General features: G+C 47.7%; 1 protein-coding gene across 2 annotated transcripts in view; it reads right to left on the reverse strand.

Annotated features, from left to right (window-relative positions):
• Positions 1 to 1160: 1160 nt before the first annotated feature.
• Positions 1161 to 27446, reverse strand: part of SEPTIN7 (septin 7) — an 88222-nt gene continuing 61936 nt past the window's right edge. The window contains exons 7-13 of one of the 2 annotated variants that reach the window (XM_068152764.1): positions 26133 to 26229; positions 20023 to 20074; positions 18475 to 18600; positions 12194 to 12214; positions 6994 to 7129; positions 4607 to 4746; positions 1161 to 3494 (exon numbers count right to left, since the gene is read on the reverse strand). In XM_068152764.1, the coding sequence (XP_068008865.1) occupies positions 3455 to 3494; positions 4607 to 4746; positions 6994 to 7129; positions 12194 to 12214; positions 18475 to 18600; positions 20023 to 20074; positions 26133 to 26229 (612 nt within the window). In that variant the 3' untranslated portion in view covers positions 1161 to 3454. The remainder of the gene's footprint in view (positions 3495 to 4606; positions 4747 to 6993; positions 7130 to 12193; positions 12215 to 18474; positions 18601 to 20022; positions 20075 to 26132; positions 26230 to 27446) is intronic. The other variant, XM_068152765.1, reaches the window with a different exon arrangement.

The following is a 27446-nucleotide window of genomic DNA, read 5'->3' on the forward strand; positions in this document are numbered from 1 at the left end:
AGGCTGGGGTAGATCTCAGAGCTCATCAAGTCCAACCTGTGACCTAACACCACCACATGGATCAGACCATGGCCCTCAGTGCCACATCCAATCTTGCCTTAAACACCTCCAGGGGGGGCGACTGCACCACCTCCCTGGGCAGCACATTCCAGTGTCCAATCCCCCTTTCCATGAGGAAATGCTTCCTAACCCTCCCCTGGCACAGCTTCAGGCCATGCCCTCTGGTCTTGCCACAAGGTGCCTGGGAGTAGAGCCTGACCCCCACCTGCCTACAGCTTCCCTTCAGGTAGTTGTAGAGTGTGATAAGGTCCCCCCTGAGTCTCCTCCAGGCTGAACACCCCCAGCTCCCTCAGCCTCTGCTCATCAGCCTTTCCCTTCAGTCTCTTCCCCAGTCTGGTTGCTCTCCTCTGGACCTTGCTCCAGCACCTCAAGATCTCTCTTGCAGTGAGGGCCCAGAGCTGCACACAGTACTCAAGGGGAGGTCTCACCAGTGCCCAGCACAGGACAGAGTTCCACCCCAAGTCTTGCTGGCCACACTGTTCCTGGTACAAGCCAAGATGCCCTTGGCCTTCCCTGCCCCCTGGGCACACTGCTGGCTCATGTGCAGCTGCTGTCACCCAGCACTGCCAGGCCCCTCTCTGCCAGACTGCTCTCCAGCTGCTCACCCCCAGTCTGCAGTGCTGCATGGGGTGATTGTGGCCACAGTGTAGGAGCCTGCCCTTGGCCTTGTTAAGCCTCATCCCATTGGCCTCAGCTCATCAACCCAGCCTGGCCAGGGCTCTCTGAAGTGTCTTCCTACCTTCCAGCAGATCCACCCTCCCCAAAAACTTGGTGTCACCCTCAATCCCCTCATCAATGAAGATGCTGAATGGAACTGGGAGGGACATGGAGAAGCTCCTCAGGCACGGCAGAAGACACAGGTCAGGCAGATGGGACCTGGCAGGTCCCTCTCTGCCAGGCTGCTCTCCAGCCACTCCCAGTCTGTAGTGCTGCATGGGGTGACTGTGGCCAGAGTGTAGGAGCCTGGGATCTGGGAGGGACATGCAGAAGCTCCTCAGGCACAGCAGAAGACATAGGTCAGGCAGAAGAGAGGCAGTTTAACCACCTGCCAGAGAAGTCCAGGGCTGCTGAAGTCTTTTCAAAGGTCTGACCCAGCAGGGTTCTTACATCACAACATAGTTTATTATGTGACTTTTTACAATACAAACAAAACAAAACAAAACAACCCCCCCCAAAAAAAATAATACAGAAATGCAGGATATGAATACAGCTAAATGCCAAATGGTGATGTTTTTGTGTTGCTTTTTATTTCTTGAGGCCATATTCCCATCTCTAGTAAAATAAAGAGGAAAGAAACCCAAAGAGACTGCACACAGGTAGAAACAGGTTGGTAGTTAACTCCACAATTCTTTTTTGTTCTGCCTAGAAATGACCTATCAATGCAGTGCAGAAGTTTTGTTTTTCTTTCCTGCTACTTACCATAAAATGTAAAAAGGGAGTTAAAAGGAAAGGTTTTACTCACTGGTTCCTACCATATGAAAGAAGCTCTATTCTATTTAGGAGGGCCAATATATATGGAGGAAAAAAAAATAATTATCTATATTAAATGTTATTGCAAAAAAAAGTAAGAATAATAGACCAAACAACAACAAAAAGGGGAAGAGCCAAGGAGGGAAAAAACAAGGGGGGAAAGGCAAGGAGGAAAGAACAAGGGGGGAAAGGCAAGGAGGAAAGAACAAGGGGGGAAAGGCAAGGAGGAAAGAACAAGGGGGGAAAGGCAAGGAGGAAAGAACAAGGGGGGAAAGGCAAGGAGGAAAGAACAAGGGGGGAAAGGCAAGGAGGAAAGAACAAGGGGGGAAAGGCAAGGAGGAAAGAACAAGGGGGGAAAGGCAAGGAGGGAAAAAACAAGGGGGGAAAGGCAAGGAGGGAAAAAACAAGGGGGGAAAGGCAAGGAGGACAAAACAAGGGGGGAAAGACAAGGAGGAAAAAAAAGGGGGAAAGGCAAGGGGGGGAAAAAAAGGGGGAAGGCAAGGGAGATAAAAAGGGGGGAAAAGCGAAGTGGGGGGAAAAAAGGGGGAGAACCAAGGGGGGTAAAAAAAATAGGGGGAAAAGCCAAGGAAAAAAAAAGGGGAAAAGGTAAAGGGGGAGAAAAAAAAAGGGGGAAAAGGCAAGGGGGGAGAAAAAAGGGGAAAAGGCAAGGGGAAAAAAAGGGGAAGAGGCAAAGGGGGAGAAAAAAAAGGGGGAAAAGGCAAGGGGGGAGAAAAAAAGGGGGAAAAGGCAAGGAAAAAAAGGGGAAAAGGCAAGGAATAAAAAGGAGGAAAAGACAAGGAAAAAAACAGGGGGAAAGTCAAGGAAAAAAACAGGGGGAAAGCCAAGGGAAAAAAAAACAGGGGGGAAAGGCAAGGGAGGAAAAAAAAGGGGGAAAAGGCAAGGGGGGAGAAAAAAAGGGGGAAAGCCAAACCAAAAAGAGGGAAAAGCCAAACCAAAAAGAGGGAAAAGCCAAACCAGGAAAGGAACAAGCAAACCAAAAGGGAAAAGCCAACCAACCAACCCAACCAACCAACCGAAGCAGTAATGAAATCCTCCTGGCTAAAGAAGTTACTAACTGAGAATAGCATATATTTAAAGAACCCCCAAAACATCACAGGGTTGTTATAAAAAGCTTAGGTGCACTGTAAGCCTATGTTTGGTTTTTTTTTGCCTTTTTCTCTCTTTTTTTTTTGTTTCTCTTCTTTCCATGTGTACTTTTAAACAATGGAAGTGTCAGACAACAAAAGCAAACCCCCCCCCTCCCCTCCCCCGAAACAACGGGGGTCGAAGTGTGTTAAGACTAAATGACGTTGTCGTATATGCTGCACTGAAGGGGGATAGGGGGATGCTTGGAGTATAATAATATAGAGAAGCATTGTTTGCATCCTATTATGGCAATTTATCCTGACTAAAAACCCAGCAGAAGTCCTTGCATTTTGTTTTTCTCCCCACCCCCTCCCCCTCTCCCTCTCCTCCCTCCCCCCTTACCAAGACCAAGAGCCTGTAAACCAGCCAAGCCACCAGAACATGATTGTACAACAGTAAAATGGTTGTGGGGTGTGGGTTTTTTTTTTTTTTGCATTAAAATGACAAGTTTGGTTAAAAAAACAAAACAAACAGAACAAAGGAAAAATGAAACACCACCCCCCAAAAAAAAACAGGTACTCAGAGCTGTTGTTTTTCCAAGTACACAACACCCTAGACGATTCAAGGCATCTCAATCTCCAGCTAAATGAACCCAAAACAACCAACCCCCCCCTCCCCCAAACAAAGCAACAAAAAAATAGTATCTTTTGTCATGCTGTTAAATCCATTTACTATGGAAACAACTGGTGCAAAATTGGTCAAAAAGGATCCAACAAACACTGATGTCCAGGTTGGCATATTGGCAACTAATACAGAACTGGTGGTCAGGATGATGCATTTAAAAGATCTTCCCTTTCTTCTTGTTCTTTTCCAAGGTTCTGAAAGTGACAGGGGGACAAAAAAAAAACCAAACAAACAGGAAGGAAAAAGGAGTTGAAATAATGCATGTATGGCCTGCTTGAAAGAGATCAGAATCACTAAGGGACACTGCATGAATCAAGGAAGCTTACTGTGTGGACAGCTCTGGTGCTGTGGGAAGTTGAGCGATGCATTCACAGAATGGCTTAGGTAGGAAGGGGCCTCAGAGATCAGCTGCTCCAGCCTCCCCACCGTGCCCAGGGACACCTCTCAACCAGACTCAGCTGCTCAAGGCTCCCTGGTAGCCTGTTCCAGAGTCTCACCACCCTCTGGCTGAAGAACTCCGTCTAAAGCTCCAGTCTAACCCTGCTCTCCCTCAGCTTCAAACCATTCCCCCTTGTCCTCTCTCTAGACACCCTCATGAAAAGTCCTTCAGCAGCCTTCCTGTAGGATCCCTTCAGGTATGGGAAGGCAGCTCCAAGGTCCCCCTGGAATCTTCTCTAAGCTGAAGAACCCCAGTTCCCTCAGCCCACCCACATGGCAGAGGTGTACCAGCCCTTCTCATGATGGGGACACCAGAACTGGATGCAGTGTTCAAGATGGGGCCTCAAATGAGCCCCTCAGCTCAAGAATGACTTCAGGGAACTGCTTGAAAGAGTCCAGCACAGAGCCACAAAGATGCTGAAGGCAGTGGAACATCTCCCTGCTGAGGACAGGCTGAGGGAACTGAGGCTCTTTAGCTTGGAGCAGAGGAGCCTGAGGGGTGCCCTCATTCCACTTGGTAAAGATGTGCAGGGCAGTGTCAGGAGGACAGAGCCAGGCTCTGCTCACAGATGTCCAACAACAGGACAAGGGGCAGTGGGTGCAAGCTGGAGCAGAGCAGGTGCCACATGAACATAAGAAGAAACTTTTTCCCTGTGAGGGTGCCAGAGCCCTGGAGCAGGCTGCCCAGAGAGGCTGTGGAGTCTCCTTCTCTGGAGACATTCCAAACCCACCTGGATGTGCTCCTGTGTGACCTGCCCTGGGTGATCCTGCTCTGGCAGGGGGGTTGGACTGGATGAGCTGTGGAGCTCCCTTTCCAGATCCTAACATGCTGTGATGTTGAAGCAGCAGGACAATGCTTCATGTTTACCTGGAGGAATTCTGTTGTTCCAAAATACGTTGCTGAGCTTCCCAGTTTGCCTTCTCATCCTCGAACTGGCGACGCTTCTCCTCCAACTCTTTGTGCTGGGCCTCCAGGTTCTTCTTCATCTGCTCGTGGCGTCGCTGCAGCTGCACAGAAAGTCATGGAGGGAGTCAGTTAAGGGCAGAAAAAGCAGTAGCTTTTGGAGCTGCAGTACAGCATCACCACCAATGAGTGGCACAAGCCCTGTGAGGAGAGGCTGAGGGAGCTGGGGTTGCTTAGCCTGGAGAAGAGGAGGCTCAGGGGAGACCTTCTTGCTCTCTACAACTCCCTGAAGGGAGGCTGTAGCCAGGTGGGGGTTGGTCTCTTCTCCCAGGCAACCAGCACCAGAACAGGAGGACACAGTCTCAAGCTGTGCCAGGGGAGGTTTAGGTTGGATGTTAGGAAGAAATTCTTCCCAGCAAGAGAGATTGGCCATTGGAATGTGCTGCCCAGGGAGGTGGTGGAGTCACCGTCACTGTCCCTGGAGGTGTTCAGAAAAGGCTTGGATGTGGCACTTGAAGCCATGGTTTGGTTGTCAGGAGGTGCTAGGTATTAGATAATAGGTTGGACTTGATCTCTGAGGTATTTTCCAACCTTATTCATTCTATGAAACAAACTCAACCCTCCCCAAATGTATTCTGTCCTCTAGTATTAAGGTGATCTGGTTGGGAAAAAGTTATTGCTAGGTGGATTAATTTATTCACTGATTGTATGTAAGTATTGTATTATTAATTGTCTACACTCTCCACCCAGAGTCTAAGGAGGGGTCAAGCCTGACAACCAAATGTGAAAATGGAGACACTGCAGCTTTGTTTTTCATGTAACAAGGAGAGAGTGGAGGCCAGAAGTATAAATGGGTCCGAAAAGATCAGACTCAAAGACTGAGGAAGGCTAAATCCAAGGCCTGATTAAAGAGAGTCTTCCAGATAAAACATCCAGCTTTACAATCCTCAGGTGACTGCCTGGTGTATCCTAGCATTTCCAGCCTTATCTATTTGCCTCTCCAAAAGAAACAAAACACAAACTGGTGTATGTTTTCCCTTGGATGCAGTATGCCTTGGCTCCTTACAATGCCCAGGCTGCCAAGGACTTTGGCTACCCTTCCAAGTCACCTTCCCTCCAATTTGGAGCCAAACTTCCTTTAAGGCTCAGTTCTGAACTTCTCTGTGAGGCTTCTTGTGAGAAGCTGCCTCCTCAACACTCAAAACTGATTTTCTGCTCACATGGAATTTTGTAATAGACTCTTAAAAGGCTCCCTTCAAAAGCAGCTTAAAGCCCATTCAAAAAGAACAAAACCAACTGGCAGAAATTGGGAGTTAAACATCTTTGAAATTGGTGTGTGTTCAAACACCACCAGAGCACTGACAAGCCTGGATCCTAAGTCTGGCAGTTCTCACTCCCATGATTTCTTACAGATATTGTATCAAGTTCCTGAAATGCTTCTTTAACATGCCAAGCAAGTTATTGCACAGCTTATGGAAACCATCAAAGGCTCCAGCATTTAGTGTTTTGTTTTTAAGCACCTGGAAGAAAAGAGGCATAAAATATCCCAAAGAAGAGGGAGCAAGGGAGGAGTATCAGAAGATACTGTGAAAAGAAAAGAGAGAACAAATGTTCGTTTAAAGTTTGGGCTTAAACCGTTTCAAGCATTTGGAAGTCATTCTGCCCTGTGCTCAGCACTGGTTAGGCCACGCCTTGAGTCCTGTGTCCAGTTCTGGGCCCCTCAGTTTAAGAAGGACATTGAGACACTTGAATGTGTCCAGAGAAGGGCAACGAGGCTGGGGAGGGGTCTGGAGCACAGCCCTGTGAGGAGAGGCTGAGGGAGCTGGGGTTGCTTAGCCTGGAGAAGAGGAGGCTCAGGGGAAACCTCATTGCTCTCTACGACTCCCTGAAGGGAGGTTGTAGCCAGGTGGGGGCTGGTCTTCTCTCCCAGGCAAGCAGCACCAGAACAAGAGGACACAGTCTCAAGCTGTGCCAGGGGAAGTTTAGGCTGGAGGTAAGGAGAAAGTTCTTCCCAGCAAGAGAGATTGGCCATTGTAATGTACTGCCCAGGGAGGTGGTGGAGTCACTGTCCCTGGAGGTGTACAAGAGGGGATTGGATGTGGCACTTGGAGCCATGGTTTAGTTGTTGTAAGGTGTTAGGTGACAGGTTGGACTTGATGATCTGTGAGGTCTTTTCCAACCTTACTGATTCTATGAAGCAAAGACAACAAGCTAGGAAAGAACAACTGAGATGTCTTCAAGCATAAAAATCTAACAGTTCATAGAGGTTATGTTGCAAAGTCTTGGCAAGGAGAGCCTTCCCCACACTTGTTCAGCCTCAAGCACATTGGGGCTGAAGGTATTTTGATTACCTCAGCTTCGGAGTCCTTCAGTTTTTGAACCTTCTCTTTGACTTTCATCTCGAACACCTGCTCCATTTCCATCTCCATTTTCTTCATTTTGGCTACATGCTCCCTCCTCTCCTCCTCCATCTGTGCCAGTGGGCTCCTGCCATAAATCCAGAAGCAGCAGTTAGCTAACAAGAACTATTTTTTCCTGTCTGTTGCATTAGGTCATCTGTAAACCAAACCAAACCAAACCCAAAACACCCCCAACAAAACCAAACAAGACAACACTGCTGAAGCACTAAGATCAATAACACCACTGCTGGCTTCCATTCAATTTGCATCATTATATCCATTGCTTAAGCTAAGCTTCCCCTCCTCCACCCAAGGGAAAAATAAAGACATTTCCTGCAATATCTTTTCACATTTAGGTTAAGCAGAAACTCCTAACTTTCTATCTTTAGCAGGACCTGATCATGGGAAGAGAGGAAATCATCAAGCTACAGCAACAACAGAAATGAATTAGCATCTTCCAAGTGATCTTCAGGCATCTTTCTCACTGAAATCTAGCTGTATTTTAAAAAGTAAGTAATAAAAAATGGAGATGACAAAAAATGTTCAGAGTGTTGCAGCCAAAAATAATCTCCCATTCCCTCTACAGGTTCTTCAAAGTGAGCCCAAGGGGAAGTTAACATTTGGGCTCCTCACTACGAGAAAGGCATTGAGGTGCTGGAGCATGTCCTGAGAAAGGCAACAAAGCTGGTGAAGGGTCTGGAGAACAGGGCTGGTGAGGAGTGGCTGAAGGAGCTGGGGTTGTTTAGTCTGGAGCAGAGGAGGCTGAGGAGAGGCCTCAGTGCTCTCTGCAACTCCCTGAAAGGAGGTTGTGGCCAGGTGGGGGTTGGTCTCTTCTGCCTACTGTTCAGGTGATAGAACAAGGGGAAATAGCCTGAAATTGTGCCAGGGGAGGTTTAGGTTGGATGTTAGGAAGAATTTACTTTTGTGAAGGAGTAATGAGGCATTGGCACAGGCTGCCCAGGGAGCTGATGGAGTCACCACCCCTGGAGGTGTTCAAGAAACCTGTGGATATGGCACTCTGGGACAGGGTTTAGTGGCCATGGTGGTGCTAGGTTGACCATTGGACTTGATGATCTTGGGAGGCCTTTACCAACTAAAACAATTATTCTATGAGTCTATGACAACTGTTTGGAACACCATGGTCATAATTCTGAAGAGACAGCAACTGGGCAAAAAAAACCCCCAAAAAACCAACCAAACAAAAAAGGTTCAGGCAGCTGAAAATAATAATATAAAAAATACACCAGTTTATCATCCAAGTACTAGTTGGAAGAGCTCTGCCTCTGGAGAGCTATTAAATGCCTAGCACTTAGAGGATGGCCAAGGGATCAGGCCCAGCCAGCATGGATTTAGGAAGGGCAGGTCCTGCCTGACCAACCTGATCTCCTTCTATGATCAGGTGACTGAGTGGTGGATGTGGGGCAGGCTGTGGATGTAGTCTACCTGGACCTCAGCAAGGCCTTTGACACCATCCCCCACAGCAAACTGCTGGCCAAGCTGTCAGCCCATGGCTTGGACAGCAGCACTCTGTGCTGGATTAGGAACTGGCTGGAGGGCTGAGGCCAGAGAGTGGTGGTGAATGGTGCCACATCCTGCTGGCAGCCAGTTGCCAGTGGTGTGCCCCAGGGATCAGTGCTGGGCCCCCTCCTCTTTAACATCTTCATTGATGATCTGGATGAGGGCATTGAGTCAGTCATCAGTAAATTTGCTGATGACACCAAGCTGGGGGCAGGAGTTGATCTGCTGGAGGGTAGAGAGGCTCTGCAGAGGGACCTGGACAGGCTGGACAGATGGGCAGAGTCCAAGGGCATGAGACTGAACACATCCAAGTGCCAGGTTCTGCACATTGGCCACAGCAACCCCATGCAGAGCTACAGGCTGGAGTCAGAGTGGCTGGAGAGCGGCCAGGCAGAGAGGGACCTGGGGGTACTGGTCGATGGTAGGCTGAACATGAGCCTGCAGTGTGCCCAGGCAGCCAGGAGGGCCAATGACATCCTGGCCTGCATCAGGAGCAGTGTGGCCAGCAGGAGCAGGGAGGTCATTCTGCCCCTGTATACTGCACTGGTTAGGCCACACCTCGAGTACTGTGTCCAGTTCTGGGCCCCTCAGTTTAGGAAGGAGGTTGACTTGCTGGAAGGTGTCCAGAGAAGGGCAACAAAGCTGGGGAGGGGTTTGGAACACAGCCCTGTGAGGAGAGGCTGAGGGAGCTGGGGTTGCTTAGCCTGGAGAAGAGGAGGCTCAGGGGAGACCTCCTTGCTCTCTACAACTACGTGAAGGGAGGTTGTGGACAGGTAGAGGTTGGTCTCTCCTCCCAGGCAAGCAGCACCAGAACAAGAGGACACAGTCTCAGGCTGCGCCAGGGGAGGTTTAGGCTGGAGTTTAGGAAGAAGTTCTACACAGAGAGAGTGATTGCCCATTGGAATGTGCTGCCTGGGGAGGTGGTGGAGTCACCATCACAGGAGGAGACTTGATAGGGTGCTTGGTTGCATGGTTGAGTTGATTAGGTAGTGTTGGATGATAGGCTGGACATGATGATCTTGAAGGTCTCTTCCAACCTGGTTTATTCTATTCTAAAAATCTTTTCCAACCTGGTTAATTCTACTCTATTCTGTATGCACTGTGTGGTAACTGCTCTCCTGGATGCTAACTGAGCGTTGGTTGCTGCCTGCAGCCTGCTATCCACCACAGAAGTTTTAAATAGCAAGTTCCACATTAGGCAGCCAATTAAGCAGGGATGCTTGCTGCACTGCAGCCTTGTTAAGACTTTTGCTGCCGCTCAACAGAGAGCAATCAAAACAATCTGGGGGCTCTTGTTTCAGCTTTGAGTACACACATGGCTTAAAAAAATAATAAGGAGAAAGTTCTAACTACCATGTTGGTGAAAAAATGAAGGGCTGAATCTATTTGGAGCTGCTGTAATCAACCAGCAGAGGGTGTGCATGGAAAAGCCTCTCAGAGCAGCAAACTGAGGCCCAGAGGTAACAGAACCTCTGCTGACTGATCACAAGCCCAATCCAAAGGAGTGGTTTTGCTTTCAGTTTTCTTTCTAAAGCCTCCAAAAAGCAAACCCACCAAAACCCAAAGCAGGCAACAATAAACTTCTGATTCAAATCAGACAGGAAAAAAAAACAACCTAAAAGGAGAAAAGAACTGCCTGAATTTCAGTGATGACTGAAACATAATTAGCAATGATGACTCAGAACTTGCCCCTCATTCTTAAAGGGATGGAGGTTATTTGACTGTCAGTGGCTTGGTTCATCCTCCCTGCTTGCCCATTTTCAGCAGCTCAGCGGGCAGTGCAATCAATGCCACATAAACTCGAGGCCATCTCGCCTTTGTCCTCAAGGTGAAGAGTGGTAGGGGAGAGTGAGGAAGAAGAAAACAGCCTTTCCATTGGGGGGGGGGGAAAAAAGAAGTATTGAAATGGAACCTGAACTGATAGCTGCAGAGCTTGGATTGGTGAGCAAAATGCTGTGTAATAAATATGGAAGTGAAAGTGATCCCTCGAGCCTACTGTTCAGGAATTCAAAAGGCCAACTTTTGTCAAGGGGAAAAAAATGCTTTCAAAAACTGGTCAAACACAGGTTGGAGTACAAGAATGCACAAAAGTGAGCAGAAAGGGAAAGAAGAGGTGAGGAGCAGCACTTTCAGGAGCTGAGCAGCTGTCAAAACAAGACCGTTGTCTTGTTACCTTTTGAAAGTGTAAAGTTCTCAACTGCATTTGCTCTTCAAAATTTAACCTAGGAAGCAGATCTGAGTGCTGAGTCATAGAATCATCAGGGAATGGCTTAGGTTGGAAGGGACCTTAAGACATCTCCTCCAACCCCCCTACCATGGGCAGGGACACCTCTCAACTAGGCTCAGCTGCTCAAGGCCTTGAACACCCCCAGGGAGGGGGCATCCACAACCTCCAGAGTCTCACTACCCTCCTACTGCAGGACTTCTTCCTATGTCCCAGTCTGAACCTCCTCTCCCTCAGCTTCAAACTGTTCCCTCTTGGCCCTGGGGAATCATTGCCGCAATTTCTACAGCCTTGCAAGGGGAGCAGAACCACCCTTCTATTGCCAACCCAGTAATCTGATGGGGGTGCCATGGGAGCTGCATTTGGACAGAGGTAACAAATCAGTCTGCACAGATAATGTGATTAACAAGGGAGCATTTACAGTTGAGAGCTTTACAACAGAGGCCACGACTGATGCCGTTAGGTGTGGAGTGTGTGACGTGGGTAAAAGCACATCACTCAGGACACAAACACACAAAGGACTGGTGAACAACAACAACAGAGCTGAAGGAAAACCAGCAAATCACTAAATAAAGAGAGAAAAAAATATTTGCTTGAACAGGATGGATGTTTGAAGCAGCCCTCTGTGTTCATCCTGCAAAACACAAATTGTTCTAAGTGTGAGGGGTCCCTGCCTATGGGAGGGGGGTTGGAACTGGATGATCCTCGAGGCCCCTTCCAACCCTAACAATTCTGTGATTGTGGAACCCCCTGCAAGACAGCAAGGAGCAGGAAAAAAAAGCAAACCCCATGGTCAGAAAATCAATTCATTCATTCCCCAATTCAATGTGTAGGGCTGTCAATTTACAGATCAGGGTGGAAACTCCTCTGATTCTTTATAAGCATCCTATAGGAAGATTGGAAATTCCTCTAATTCTTTTTTAAGTATATAGGTGTCTAAGTATATACTTTAGAAGCATAAAGGTGAAGCTATGGAGAGGACCTGGGGGAATTTTCACAGAGTTTATCCAGCTCTAACACATTGTTGAACTTTCACCAAATTTACCTTGAAGCTTTTAGGCCAATTCCCCCCACCCCCACCCCCCTAAGGAGCAAAGGATTTTACAGAGAGATTTAGAACTCCTTAAAGTTTACATTAGCATAGCTTTAGAGAAAAATAATAATACAAAGAAGAGGAAAAAAATAAAACCCCACAACTGCTAGGGAAAGAAATAAATAAGGGGGGGAGGGAGGGGGAAACACAATGCCAAGAGTGGGAGAAGAGGAAATTGTTTTCAATTTGAAACATTAGACAGTGAAATTATTTTTTAGTATTCATATACATTTTATATATATATATTTTTGGTTTTTGGGTGTCTTTAAGGTGTGTTTTTTGGGGGGGGTTTTGGAAAAATTTAAATGACCACTTACATGCCTTCAACTGTGTCAAATCTAAAAAACAAAAAATACAAGAGGCTTAGCTTAGCATGCTTAAATAAAACCACTAAAGTAAAAAAAAAAAAAAAGAAATAAAAAGGCAACAAAAAGAGAAGTGAAAAAGGCAACAAAAAGAGAAGTGAAAAAGGCAACAAAAAGAGAAGTGAAAAAGGCAAAAAAAAAGTAGTAAAAAAAGGAAAATAAGTTAAAAAAAGAAGTAAAAAAGGGAAAAAAGAAGCAAAAGAAAGGCAACAAAAAAGGCAACAAAAAAGGCAACAAAAAAGGCAACAAAAAAGGCAACAAAAAAGGCAACAAAAAAGGCAACAAAAAAGGCAACAAAAAAGGCAACAAAAAAGGCAACAAAAAAGGCAACAAAAAAGGCAACAAAAAAGGCAACAAAAAAGGCAACAAAAAAGGCAACAAAAAAGGCAACAAAAAAGGCAACAAAAAAGGCAACAAAAAAGGCAACAAAAAAGGCAACAAAAAAGGCAACAAAAAGTAAAAAGGCAACAAAAAAGAAGTAAAAAAGGCAATAAAAGGTAGTAAAAAGAAAGGAAAAAAGAAGTAAGAAAAAGAAGTAAAAAAGGCAACAAAAGGCAAAAAAAAGGCAACAAAAAAGTAGTACAAAAGGCAATAAAAAGTAATAAAAAGAAAGAGGAAAAAAAAAGTAAAAAAAGGAAAAGTAGTAAAAAAAGAAGTCCCAAAAAGGGCAACAAAAAAGAAGTCCCAAAAGGGCAACAAAAAAGAAGTCCCAAAAGGGCAACAAAAAAGAAGTCCCAAAAGGGCAACAAAAAAGAAGTCCCAAAAGGGCAACAAAAAAGAAGTCCCAAAAGGGCAACAAAAAAGAAGTCCCAAAAAGGGCAACAAAAAAGAAGTCCCAAAAAGGGCAACAAAAAAAGAAGTCCCAAAAAGGGCAACAAAAAAGAAGTCCCAAAAAGGGCAACAAAACAGAAGTCCCAAAAAGGGCAACAGAAAGAAGTCAAAAAGGGCAACAAAAGGTAGTAAAAAGAAAGGAAAAAAGAAGTCAAAAAAGGGCAACAAAAAGAAGTCCAAAAAGGGCAACAAAAAAGTCCAAAAAGGAAAAGTAAAAAAAAGAAGGCCCAAAAGAGGGGCAACCAAAAAAGAAGCCCAAAAAGGGGCAACCAAAAAAGAAGGCCCAAAAGATGGGCAACCAAAAAGAAGCCCAAAAAGGGGCAACCAAAAAAGAAGCCCAAAAAGGGGCAACCAAAAAAGAAGGCCCAAAAGAGGGGCAACCAAAAAGAAGGCCCAAAAGAGGGGCAACCAAAAAAGAAGGCCCAAAAAGGGGCAACCAAAAAAGAAGCCCAAAAAGGGGCAACCAAAAAAGAAGGCCCAAAAAGGGGCAACCAAAAAGTAAAGGAAAAAAAGGGAAAAAAAAAGGGGAAAAAAAGGTAAACTAACAGAAGTTAAAAAAATAAAAGGCAAACCAAAAAAGCAATATTTGTAAAGAGCAAAATCATTATCAAGTGATTCCTAGAGCTAAGGATCTGCTCCTGAAACAGCAAATGTTGGTTTGTTGTTGTTGTTTTTCCCCCCCCCCCAAGAAAGGAAAGGGTTAGTTAAAGTTTGTCATATTTCTTTCAAACTCGGTCAGCAAAATCACTTCAGCAGCAAGGCAAATACCAGCGCAGAGACTTTCAGGAGGAACCTTCCCCCAACACAAACGTTTTGAAGGGTTTCTAAGTGACACCACCCACCACTTGCTCCCAAACAAAGCTCTTGGAAACCGATGGCACCGGGAGGGGCTGAGCTGTGGAGGTAAAAAATGGTCACCTGGTGAAGGATGCTGGATGAAAGCCCCCCAGAAGTCTTTGCTGGCTGTGAGGTGGTTGGACTGGGGAGCTGGGATTGTTTAGCCTGGAGAAGAGGAGGCTCAGGGGGGACCTCATTGCTCTCTACAACTACCTGAAGGGAGGTTGTAGCCAGGTGGGGGTTGGTCTCTTCTCCCAGGCAAGCAGCACCAGAACAAGAGGACACAGTCTCAAGCTGTGCCAGGGGAGGTTTAGGCTGGAGGTGAGGAGAAAGTTCTTCACGGAGAGAGTAATTTGCCATTGGAGTGTGCTGCCCAGGGAGGTGGTGGAGTCACCGTCCCTGGAGGTGTTCAAGAGGAGATTGGACATGGCACTTGGTGCCATGGTCTAGTCATGAGGTCTGTGGTGACAGGTTGGACTTGATGATCCTTGAGGTCTCTTCCAACCTTGGCGATACTGTGATACTGTGATCTCTCAAAGGTTCCCTTTCAACCTACACATTCTACGCTTTGGCCACAACAACCCCAGGCAGTGCTACAGGCTGGGGTCAGAGTGGCTGGAGAGCTGCCAAACAGAGAGGGAGCTGGGGGTGCTGGTTGATAGTAGGCTGAGTATGACCCACAAGTGTGCCCAGGTGGCCAGGAAGGCCAATAGTATCCTGGCCTGCATCAGGAATAGTGTGGCCAGCAGGAGCAGGGAAGTCATTGTGCCCCTGTACTCTGCACTGGTTAGGCCACACCTTGAGTCCTGTGTCCAGTTCTGGGCCCCTCAGTTTAGGAAAGATGTTGAGATGCTGGAAGGTGTCCAGAGAAGGGCAACAAAGCTGGGGAGGGGTCTGGAGCACAGCCCTGTGAGGAGAGGCTGAGGGAGCTGGGGTTGCTTAGCCTGCAGAAGAGGAGGCTCAGGGGAGACCTTCTTGCTCTCTACAACTCCCTGAAGGGAGGTTGTAGCCAGGTGGGGGTTGGTCTCTTCTCCCAGGCAAGCAGCACCAGAACAAGAGGACACAGTCTCAAGCTGTGCCAGGGGAGGTTTAGGCTGGAGATGAGGAAGAAATTCTTCATAGAAGGAGAGATTGGCCATTGGAATGTGCTTCCCAGGGAGGTGGTGGAGTCACCATCCCTGGAGGTGTTCAAAAAAGGACTGGACGTAGCACTTGGTGCCATAGTTCAGTTGATTAGATGGTGTTGGATGATAGGTTGGACTTGATGATCTCAGAGGTGTTTTCCAACCTGGTTTATCCTATCCTATCCTATCCTATCCCAAAGCATTCTGTGATGCTGTGCTGGACTGTCGGGGTGCTGCAAAAGGAGCAGCGAAGGTCCACGGCCAGCAGAGGTCTCAGCGGCGGCAGGGCTCAGCTGTGCGCAAGGCTTGGCCGCAGTGTCAGTGTCGCCTCCCCGCAGCGTGATGCTGAACCCGACAGTGCCTTGCACTCACCAGCGCTACAGGAGAAGGGGCGGGGGGCGGGGGAAGTCTGAACAGAAGATTCGGAGAGTAAGTCTCACCGCTGGACTTAAGGTTAGACCCATTTCCCAGAGACCACTGAGAACACAGGAAAAGGAGTTAGACCAGGACTAAGCTAAGCAGCTAGGAGGACTTCAGGCATTGTGTATTTTGTTACCCTGTGTCACTGAGCAGCTCAGTAGATGGGGGAGGCCTCATCCTCACATGGCAAACAAGGTTTTACTTTGAAACTGACCGGAGACAGCAGGTTCGTGCAGCAAGCTGCAACGATTTCCCAAGTTAAAACGTTTCCACCACAGAGCAAATGCTCAACTTCCTCACATCACAGAGCAGCACACTGTGAATTACAATTACCACAGCTGGAAGAGACAAGTTTGCCACAGGTGTGAAGTTTAACCTTGACATTTGCTCTGCACACTCCCCCTCCCCCCTTTCTTTTTTGCTTCTTTTGGCCAAACAGTTCTTGGCTACAATTTTAACTACAGTTTGCCAGCACTGCTTTGTGGAGGACGAATTATGGTGGGGGAGGCAAGGGGAAAAACCCCAGTGGCTGATCAGTGCTAGCTTAGAAGCACAGTGTCTTCCTCTTAACAAGACCCTGTTTAGACTTGATGATCTTTGAGGTCTTTTCCAACCTTATTGATTCTATAATTCTATGACTTCTGAGGGTGTCAGGGAGTGATAGGACTGGGGGGGATGGAGCAAAACTAGAAATGGGTAGATTGAGATTGGATGTTAGGAAGAAGTTGTTCCCCATGAGGGTGGTGAGAGACTGGCACAGGTTGCCCAGGGAGGTGGCGGAAGCCTCATCCCTGGAGGTTTTTGCAGCCAGGCTGGCTGTGAGCAAGCTGCTGTAGTGTGAGGTGTCCCTGCCCATGGCAGGGAGGTTGGAACTGGCTGATCCTTGAAGTCTCTTCCAACCCTGCCAATTCTCTATGATTTTTAGTGGTTGGGACAATGTTGAAATTCCCCAAATTAAGGGGGGAAAAAAACCCCAACCAAACCAGGGCTACATAATAATGGAAGATAAATAGTTGAGATGGCTTTTAGGTCAAGCTACTTGCAGAACAGTCCAAGTTTGAGTGGATCAAAGGAGAAATCAGAGAGAAAATGATCAGCTGAACTTCAGCTGATCCACTGGACCTGCTCCAATTCATCTGCAGAGCAGTACTGCAGCCTGGAGCACACACTCCTGCCCCTTTCCACAGCTGCACTTCTTGGTCGAAGCAGCACATTAACAGTTGCAAGAAAAACAGAGATCTGCTACAGCCATAAAAATACAGCTGTTTGAAAGGCACAAAAGGTCAGCTCAGGCTCCCAACAGCTACCAGGAGGAGACACTTTTGGAGCAGTGCAAGCAGCACTCCGTGCATCTCCTCATACATCTCTCCTCTCCCAGGTTCCGGGTGACCGGCAGCGCTGGAGCGACTTAGGGCTGCAGGTTGTGCTTGTGTCTAACAGTGTGCTTCTCACACCACCAGAGAGGAGAGTGGGGACCTGCTCTAATGCTGGAGAGGCACAGGGATCTGCCTCTCCTGTGGAAGAATCAGGTTTCCAGAGGATAAGCCAAACACTGCTCTGTTTTGAAGCCCAGGCACCACTTTCCAAAGGCAAGATGAAAAGTCCTAAGGGGATGCAGAGATAAAACTGCTACTGTCTGTTCTTCCCTCTCTCAATTAATCACCAGGAAGACACATGGCTATCAGCAAAACTCCTTCTATGCTGGATTCAAAACTGCAAGCACGCTGAAGACAGGTTTAGGCTGGATGTTAGGAAGAAATTCTTCCCAGACAGAGAGACTGGCCATTGGGATGTGGTGCCCAGGAAGGTGGTGGAGTCACCGTCCCTGGAAGTGCTTAAAGAGCCTGGATGAGGCACTTGGTGCCATGCTTGAGTTGATTAGATGGTGTTGGGAGATAGGTTGGACTTGATGATCTCTGAGGTCTTTTCCAACCTGGTTAATTCTGTATTCTGTGAAAAACAACCAACCAAACAGCCCTAAAGCTTTAAAAAGAAAAGAATGAATGCTGCAACTCAAGATGTGGATCAGGCAGCAAGAAAAGAGCACCAGCAGCTGCTTCAGGATATGCATTCATGAACCTGATTTCTTAAGTCACTGTAAGGAAAGGTTCAAAGTTATTTCTTACAAGTTTGCAGTTAGTTTTGCCATCTCTAGGTGGCCAATCAAATGAAGCAAAGAGACAAATTGGTTTCTTTGCTTGGAAAAGAGAAAACCTGAGAGCAGCTCTGAGCTGTGGCAATGAAACCTTCCAAGTGGCAGATTTCTTAGGGAGATAACTGTTCCAAAAGGCAAATTAAACTAGAAATAGTCAGGTGGGGACAAGCAGAGGGATCTGAGATGGCAGGAGATGCACATGTTAAGGATGCTTCAGAAACCAGAATGAACTCCCAGACCTTCTTAGTGTGAATTCCAGCTAAAAAGGAAATCTCAGCAATGCTACCAGCAACTGAGTGGGGAGGATGATGCAACTCTGCTCTCCAAAGATAAAGGAATGTTGCAATAATCTTCCTGCCATGATAAGCAGCCACAGAAGCAGTCAGGGCAGCATTTCAAAGATGACAGTAGTGTGCTTGGATCTGCAAAGTTTCTAGACCTCTATTAACCCATTCTTCTCTTCAACTGAGCACGGAGCATTCAACACCCAAAGCACCAACTATCCCCCAAACAGCATAGCAACCAACATGGAAACACCAAAGCACAAAACCCTTCCAATGAGTAGCAGTGAAATAAAACTCAAACAAACAAACAAAAATGGTCAATGTAAGGACCCTCTCCAGAACTCCATCTAATAAACCCCAGTGATTTAACACTGGGGTAAAACCTGGTGAAAGAGAGAAAACAAGAGGTACAAACCAGAACATAGCGAAGAGGCAACTGACTGGATGAGAGAGACAAATAAAACCAGACACCTCTCACCCCACCAAACCCCTCAGACCCCCCAAGTCCCACCACCCCCATCCCTAAACCAACCAAAACCCAGAAGAAAACTGAAGTGCCAAACACCCTTGACAAGAGCTTACTTTGTTAGCTGCCCTTTGTTTTTGTTGTTGTCGACACCGTTGTATGTAACAGCTGCCAGTTTCCTGCTCCTGTAGTTCTCATAATGTACATTGTTGGTGACATCCTTCAGGTCCTGCATGTGAGTTCTGCCAATAAGTTCATTTAGCAGCTTAGTACACAAATATAAATACCAGCTGGGGAAAAACAAACTATCAGTCCACCTTCACTGGGCAGATTGACTTCATTAAATTCTGTCCCTCTGTTAATGCCTCCTTCCCTGTCATGCTGTCCTCCTTCCATTTAAATTGGTGCTGCCAAGGCAGCAAGAAGGCTGCAGAAGGAATCTTTCCAAAGGCCTACAGGGGGAGGATGAGGGGCAATGGTTTGAAATTAGAGAAGAGAAGATTTAGCCTGGATGTTAGGAACAAGTTCTTCTGCACCATGAGGGTGGTGGAACACTGGAACAAGTCACCCAGGGAAGTAGTTGAGGCCCCATCCCTGGAGATATTCAAGGTCATGCTGGACAAGGCTCTCAGCAACCTGATCTAGAGGATGATGTCCCTGCTAACTGCAGGGAGGTTGGACTGGATGACCTTTGGAGGTCCATTCCAACCCAAACCATTCTATGACTGTAATGGTCACAGAGCACTGGAACAGGCTGCTCAGAGAGCTTGTGGAGTCTCCTTCTCTGGAGACTTTCCAGTCCCATCTGGATGTGTTCCTGTGTGACCTGTGCTGGATTCTATGGCCCTGCTCTGGCAGGGGGGTTGGACTCAATGGTCTCTTTGGGTCCCTTCCAACCCTTAACATCCTGTCATCCTGTGACTCTGTGATTCTGTAATACCAAATCTTTTTTGCACTGAACTATCTGAACCTTTCAGTTCTTACAGGCCCAATCTTTGGGAAAACTGAGTTCTGTGGACAAGCTTAGAAATGGTTGGAGAACAAATGTGAAGACTCTGCAATTCCTACTGCAGCAAGCGCACCACAGCATGTGAGGCAAGAAAGAGACAAGCCAAAACCTCCCACTACTTATCTTCTGAGTCTGCAAAAGCTAAAAGCTCAAGACTAAGATAAAATATTACCTTCCTTTACCAACTCTCCATTGTCAGCTTAGAGACAAGCAAAGCTTAATAACCAAACCAACAGTAGCTGAGCTGCTGCACAGCACTCAGTGCCTAACACAATGCATGCAGCACAGGCACTCTTGCTGTTAGACACCAGCACCACTCCAAATGTGGGTTTTAAATCCACCTGCACCTAACAGACAACTCAGGCTCCTATGGTTTATCAAGAACAGGACAACAGAGTGAAAGAACTATTTAACAGAAAGGATTTCACCAGAGCTATTTAACTGAATCACACCTCCCTACCCCCCTCCCACTGCTTGCTAACTGTGGTTAAATAAGACAGCACAGAGCAGAAGACCCTGCTTGCAATTAAAAATATGGGGATTAATCAATTAATTAATTAGCAACCCCCTAGCTCAAATGCTTTTCTTCTCCAAGACTGGGCTTGATAATCTCTTGGCCATACCAGCAAACAAGGTTACCTGCAGGTTAACTTACCTTATCAACATGTTCCTCAGGATTGTGAAGTCACAGTGCTCGCCATTTTCAACTGCAAAAAACAAAAGAAGGGGAAAAAAAGGTAAGTTTTGGGTGGCAGGCCAACCAAATATGTGTCTTACACAAAGGAAAGGCTTTTAGAGGTCTCCCAGCCCTTATGTTCATTCCAACAACAGATGACTTCCTTGCTCAAGTTAACAGTAGGAGAGCATTAACCATGCAGCACTAGAATCACCAAGTGGTAAGGATTGGAAGGGACCTCCAGAGATCATCAAGTCCAACCCCTACCAACAAAGCTCCTGTGCTCCCCTAACCCACAGTGGCACACCCCAAGTCAGGACAGGACAATAAGGTAGCACAACAGAAACAGAGTTTTTGCCACTTTATGGTCCTTTGGAGGCCCTGCCAGCACAGCTGCATCATTAAGGATCAGACACTACCTGAAGACCCCAGGCTAGATGCAGCTACCATCAAAACCTTTAGATCATCTTCTGGGCAATCTGATCCAGCGGAAGATGTCCCTGCTGACTGAAGAGGAGGTTGGACTGGATGACCTTTGGAGGTCCCTTCCAACCCAGACAATTCTATGATTCTAAGACAGACTTATTGCAGTCTGGCAGTGCTTGTTTACAGCTGGCTGAACACGAGCCAGCAGTGTGCCAAAGAGGCCAAGAAGGCCAACGGCATCCTGGCCTACAACAGGAATAGTGTGGCCAGCAGGAGCAGGGAAGGCATTCTGCCCTGCACTCAGCACTGGTTAGGCCACACCTTGAGTCTTGTGTCCAGTTCTGGGCCTCTCAATTCAGGAGAAGTTGAGGTACTGGAACATGTCCAGAGAAGAGCAACGAGGCTGGGGAGGGGTCTGGAGCACAGCCCTGTGAGGAGAGGCTGAGGGAGCTGGGGTTGCTTAGCCTGGAGAAAAGGAGGCTCAGGGGAGACCTTCTTGCTCTCTCCAACTCCCTGAAGGGAGGTTGTAGCCAGGTGGGGGCTGGTCTCTGCTCCTAGGCAGCCAGCACCAGAACAAGAGGACACAGTCTCAAGCTGTGCCAGGGGAGGTTTAGTCTGGAGGTTAGGAGAAAGTTCTTCCCAGCAAGAGAGATTGGCCATTGGAATGTGCTGCCCAGGGAGGTGGTGGAGTCATCATCACTGGAGGTGTTCAGAAAAGGCTTGGGTGTGGCACTTGGAGCCATGGTTTGGTTGTCAGGAGGTGTTGGGTCACAGGTAGAACTTGATGATCTTTGAGGTCTTTTCCAACCTTATTGATTCTATGATTCTGTTTCTCCCTGTCCCACCAAAGGAACTGCAGAATCTTCATTTTAATATGGATTTAGCTCTTTACTAACCAACCAAAGGAAGGTTGTGTATTTAATTTGATGCACCTGCCTACAGACCAAAGGAAAAAGAGGAGTGGCAGCTGTCATTAGATGCCATCTATTCCACTGTGTCTCTCATCCCCTCACTGGAGAAGAGGCTGATGCTGTGGATGGCATTTCCCTGAGGGACAATGAAATGACACTGGAGGAAAAAGAAAATGCACAGAGAGAGGGCAACACAAAAAGCTCTTAACATACACAGATGAAAGGCATGATGCAGGTTTCAATGTGCCCCTGAAGAAGGGATGGGACAATTTCATGGGAAGAAGGAATAAAGCCAGGATGAAGGAATGAAAATAGAAGAGAATAGAATAAACCAGGTTGGAAGAGACCTTCAAGATCATCCAGACCAACCTGTCATCCAACACCACCCAACCAACTAAACCATGGCACCAAGCACCCTATCAACTCTCCTCCTGAACACCTCCAGGGATGGTGACTCCACCACCTCCCCAGGCAGCCCATTCCAATGGGCAATCACTCTCTCTGTGTAGAACTTCCTCCTAACCCAGCCTAAACCTCCCCTGGTGCAGCCTGAGACTGTGTCCTCTTGCTCTGGTACTGGTTGCCTGGGAGAAGAGACCAACCTCTGCCTGTCTACACCCCCCCTTAAGGTAGTTGTAGAGAGCAATAAGGTCACCCCTGAGTCTCCTCCTCTCCAGGCTAAGCAACCCCTCAGCAGCTCCCTCAGTCTCTCCAAGCAGAGTTTAGTGAATCCTGCAGGAAACTGAAGCACTCTTAGCCTGGTTGTGTGCTCATCTTATCGTATTATCATAGTATCATTCAGGGTTGGAAGGGACCACAAGGATCATCTAGTTCCAACCCCCCTGCCATCTTGTCTGTGCTCTCCTGCATTCTTTTACCCTGTGGTTTTACACAGACTGGGAAGCCCTGCTCAGACAAGCACATGAAGTCACACTCCCAAAAAAAAGCATCCTAAGTATTCTGTCCTTAGCTGACAGACTTAAAGCCACTTACAGAGGATCCTATTAGTCAGGCTACTTCTTCCCTACTGAGAGCTGCACAGTCACCCCAGTGTGAAACACTGATGGCTTCATTTTCTTCAAAAAGAAACACCCCCCCCCCCAAAAAAAAACCAACCAATAATCAAGAAAACCAGCACCATTTTGTAGATCCCCAAATGCTGAGAGCCTTAAATAAAGCTGAATCCTCTCTGGTGCAGCTGGTTTGCACTTACTGCCAAACCTCATTTCCTGCCAGACAACACACTTCAAAGGGCTCCAGCATTTTTCTTTCAAGTGCTGGTCCATGCACTGCTTGTTGGTTGAGGGTTTGGGTTGGTGTTTTTGGGGTTTTTTTTGGGCCTGTTTTACACTGGCATCAAATTTATAGTCCACTGCCTTCAGATGGCAGAAACAGTGACAAGGAAAAAAACCCACAAACAACAAAAGAATAAAAGAAAGAAAGAAAGAAATGAATCTTCTCTTTATTCAGTGTGCACAGTGCCAGGAAAAAGTTCAAGGAGCGTGGAAAATCAGTTCAGCAGTGGTTGTTTCACTACACAGAGTCACAGAATTTCAGGGGCTGGAAGGGACCTCAAAAGCTCATCCAGTGCAACCCCCCCTGCTAGAGCAGGAGCACCAAGAGCAGATCACACAGGAACACATCCAGGTGGGTCTGGAATGTCTCCAGAGAGGGAGACTCCATAACCCCCCTGGGCAGCCTGTGCCAGTGTTCTGTCACCCTCACAGGGAAATAATTCTTCCTCATATTTGCATGGGACTTCCTTTGCCTCAACTTCCACTATTGCCTTTTGTCCTGTCACTGGACACCACCCAGCAGAGCCTGGCTCCATCCTCTCAGGACTCACCCTTTATATCTTTATAAACACTGATGAGGTCACCCCTCAGTCTCCTCCAAGCTACAGAGCCCTCAGCTCCCTCAGTCTCTCCTCATACAGATGTTCCATTCCCTTCATCATCCTCATGGCTCTGTGCTGGACTCCCTTAAGCAGCTCACTGTCTGTCTTGAACTGAGGGCCCCAGAACTGGACACAATATTCCAGATGCAGCCTCACCAGTGCAGAGTAGAGGGGCAGGAGAACCTCTCTTGACCTACTGGTCACACCCCTTCTAATCCACCCCAGAATGGCATTGGCCTTCCTGGCCCCAAGAGCACATTGCTGGCTCACAGACATCCTTCCATCCACCAGGACCCCCAGGTCCCTTTCCCCATCACTGCTCTCCAGCAGGTCAGTCCCCAGCTTATCCTGGTGCATGGAGTTGTTCCTTCCCAGGTGCAAGACTCTCCCCTTGCCCTTGTTGAACTTCAAATTTCTCCCTGCCCAGCTCTCAGCCTGTCCAAGCCTGGCTGAAAGGCAGCACAGCCCTCTGGTGTGACAGCCACTCCACCCTGCTTGGTGTGCCGGGTGCTGCACTTTGGCCACGGCAACCCCATGCAGAACTACAGGCTGGGGTCAGAGCTGCCAAACAGAGAGGGACCTGGGGGTGCTGGTTAACAGCTGCCTAAACATGAGCCAGCAGTGTGCCCAGGTGGCCAAGGTGGCTAATGGCATCCTGGGCTGCATTAGGAATAGTGTGGCCAGCAGGAGCAGGGAGGTCATTGTGCCCCTGGACTCTGCATTGGTTAGGCCACACCTTGAGTCCTGTGTCCAGTTCTGGGCCCCTCAGTTTAAGAAGGACATTTTGACCCTTGAATGTGTCCAGAGACGGGCAAGGAGGCTGGGGAGAGGCCTTGAGCACAGCCCTGTGAGGAGAGGCTGAGGGAGCTGGGGTTGTTTAGCCTGGAGAAAAGGAGGCTCAGGGGAGCCCTCATTGCTCTCTGCAACTACCTGAAAGGTGGCTGTAGCCAGGAAAGGGTTGGTCTCTTCTCCCAGGCACCCAGCACCAGAACAAGGGGACACAGTCTCAAGCTGCACCAGGGAAAGTTTAGGCTTGAGGTGAGGAGAAAGTTCTTCACTGAGAGAGTTGTTGACCATTGGAATGTGCTGCCCAGGGAGGTGGTGGAGTCACCATCCCTGGAGGTGTTCAAGAGGGGACTGGACGTGGCACTTGGTGCCATGGTCTAGTCATGAGGTCTGTGGTGACAGGTTGGACTCGATGATCTCTGAGGTCTCTTCCAACCTTGGTGATACTGTGATACTGTCTTGTCAGCAAACTTGCTGACAGTGCTCTCTGCCCTCATCCAGGTCACTGAATATATTGAACAGCTCTGGTCCCAGTACTGACCCCTGAGGGACTCCACTAGACACAGGCCTCCAACTAGCCTCTGTCCCATTGAGTACAACTTTAACTCCTTCCCTTCAACCAGTTCACAGCATGGTGTGGGCCACAATGGTTACCAGAAGAACCATAACAGTAAAGAATGTTTTAAATAAATGAATAATTGTCAAAAAAGGAGGGAAAAAAGCCCCAAACCAACCAAGCAAACTATTAAAAGTATCATTAGCAGCTACCTTCCTGTTGCTACCCCCCTGCAATTAAGACTCAAATGTGTTTGGAATAAACCCCCAATTCTTCCAGAAACCTTAAAGGGAATTTAAGGGAGCCAAGCTGATCAAATTAACATTCTGGATGTGAATACTCTAGGAAAAAGAATTTAAGTAATCTAAGCCTCACCATAAACTCAGCACAGCAGTAAATTACTACAGGTTTTTACAACTCAAGTGAGGCTTCAACAGGAACCTGCCTGCAAACACAAACAGTGCTGAGCCTGTACCTTTGTCCAAGTACCTTTGTTCAGTCTGCAGAAGAGAAGGCTCCGAGGTGACCTCATTGTGGCCTTCCAGTATCTGAAGGGGGCCTACAGGAAGGCTGGGGAGGGACTGCTCAGGATCTCAGGTAGTGATAGGACTAGGGGGAATGGAATGAAGCTGGAGGTGGGGAGATTCAGGCTAGAGGTGAGGAGGAGGTTCTTCACCATGAGAGTGGTGAAACCCTGGAATGGGTTGTCCAGGGAGGTGGTCGAGGCCCCATCCCTGGAGGTGTTTAAGCCCAGGCTGGATGAGGCTCTGGCCAGCCTGATCTAGTGTGGGGTGTCCCTGCCCATGGCAGGGGGGTTGGAACTAGATGATCCTTGTGGTCCCTTCCAACCCTGAATGATACTATGATACTATGATAAGTGTATCAACATTGGAAGGCAGCTCTAAGGTCTCCTCAAAGTCTTCTCTTCTCTAGGCTAAGCAACCTCAGCTCCCTCAGGCCATCCTCATAGCAGAGGTGTTCCAGCCCTTAAGGTTAGGCTGAGGGAGCTGGAGTTGTTCAGCCTGGAGAAGAGAATACTCTGGGAGGACCTCAGAGCTGCCTTCCAATAGCTGAAGGGATCCTACAGGAAGGCTGCAGAGGGACTTTTCATGAAGGTGTCTAGCAATAGGCCAAGGGGGAATGGTTTGAAGCTGAGGGTTAGACTGGAGCTGAGGGAGAAGTTTTTCAGTAGCAGGGTGGTGAGTCTCTGGAATAGGCTGCCCAGGGAGGTTGTGGCTGCCTGCTGCCTGGGGGTCTTCAAGGCTAGGTTGGATGAGACCTTGAGCAGCTGAGTCTGCTTGAGAGGTGTCCCTGGGCATGGAGGGGAGGTTGGAGCAGCTGATCTCTGAGGTCCCTTCCAACCTGAGCCATTCTCTGACAAAATAACAAAATGGTGTGTTTGATGGATTTCCAGACCAGAGCACATTCAGATGAAGCATTTCCAACAAATGAAGTATAGATTAACGTGTAATAAGTCTTCAATGGATAAAAAACCCTCATGAGAAAGCCTTACCTTCTGCAACACCCCATGGGTACTGCCTTCCTCTGACTCTCTTGCCATTGACTTCGATGATGGTGTTGCTCCCTACCACAGCAAGAGGTAAACGGTCCTAGGAAAGAAAAGATTAGCTGAAACCCAAGAAATAAATCCAAATCTCTGCTGCCAAGAGATAGCTGCCAAGCATGCCTCTGCAGAAACTTGCTGTCAGCTGCTTTCCTGCTGGAACACTGCAATGCAGCTTCACCCCAAGTGCAGGAATGATTATCTTTACTGACCTCTGGCTAGGTTAATGGCACAGATGCATACACACACCCAGCTCTGGAATCCCTTACACTGTTCTAGTCTGGAAATCTAGTTAAGAAACAGACATTACTCTGACTTAGTAAGCTCAGCAACAGGCAAACTATTTCCTAGTTACTCCACTGCAGAGCAATTATTTATCAGTTCAGATTCAAACTGGCCACATGGACTGTTACTGTGACTGCATCTGGTACTCGGTTTGCAAAGGTTTGGCAAAGAACTACTCCAACTTCTTGGTTTCAGCTGAACCAAAAGTCCCTCCAGTGTAACAAGCAGCACAGGAGCCAAGAGTGGCTGCAAATGGCTGACAGGATACAAAGCTAAGCATTTTGGACTTTTGTTCCTGGTTTTATTCTGCTCTTCTCCTTTAGGCTTAGTCCCAGAATATTTTCCACTTGTGCTTATCCATCCTAGATGGCTCCCACTGGAACAAAAATAAACTAAAAGCTCTTACAGGCTGTTAAAGCTACTGAACAAACAGAAGAAGAAACCTAAGCAAGATGGACTCCAACATGAAAGAACTTAAACTGGTAAGAGGCTGATCTGTTGGAGGGCAGCTCTGGGGAGAAGGACCTGGTAGTCCTGGTAAACAACAGGATGCCCATGAGCCAGCAATGTGCCCTTATAGCCAAGAAGGCAAATGGCATCCTGGGGTGCATTAGGAGTGTGGTTAGTAGGTCCAAAGGGGTTCTTCTCCCTTTCCACTCTGCCCTGGTGAGGCCACATCTGGAATACTGTGTCCACTTCTGGGCCCCTCAGTTCAAGAGGGGCCTCAAAGAACTGCTTGGAAGATTCCAGCACAGAGCCACAAAGGTGCTGAAGGCAGTGGAACATCTCCCTGCTGAGGACAGGCTGAGGGAGCTGGGACTCTGTAGCTTGGAGCAGAGGAGTCTGAGGGATGACCTCATTCATGTTGATAAAGATGTACAGAGCAGGATCAGGAGGACAGAGCCAGGCTCTGCTCAGGGATGTCCAAGGACAGGACAAGGGGCAATGGGTGCAAGCTGGAGCAGAGCAGGTTCTACA

Source organism: Melanerpes formicivorus, unplaced genomic scaffold (assembly GCF_026170545.1).
Source record: "Melanerpes formicivorus ecotype bairdi unplaced genomic scaffold, bMelFor1.0.p_v2 SCAF_24, whole genome shotgun sequence".
NCBI lineage: Eukaryota > Metazoa > Chordata > Aves > Piciformes > Picidae > Melanerpes > Melanerpes formicivorus.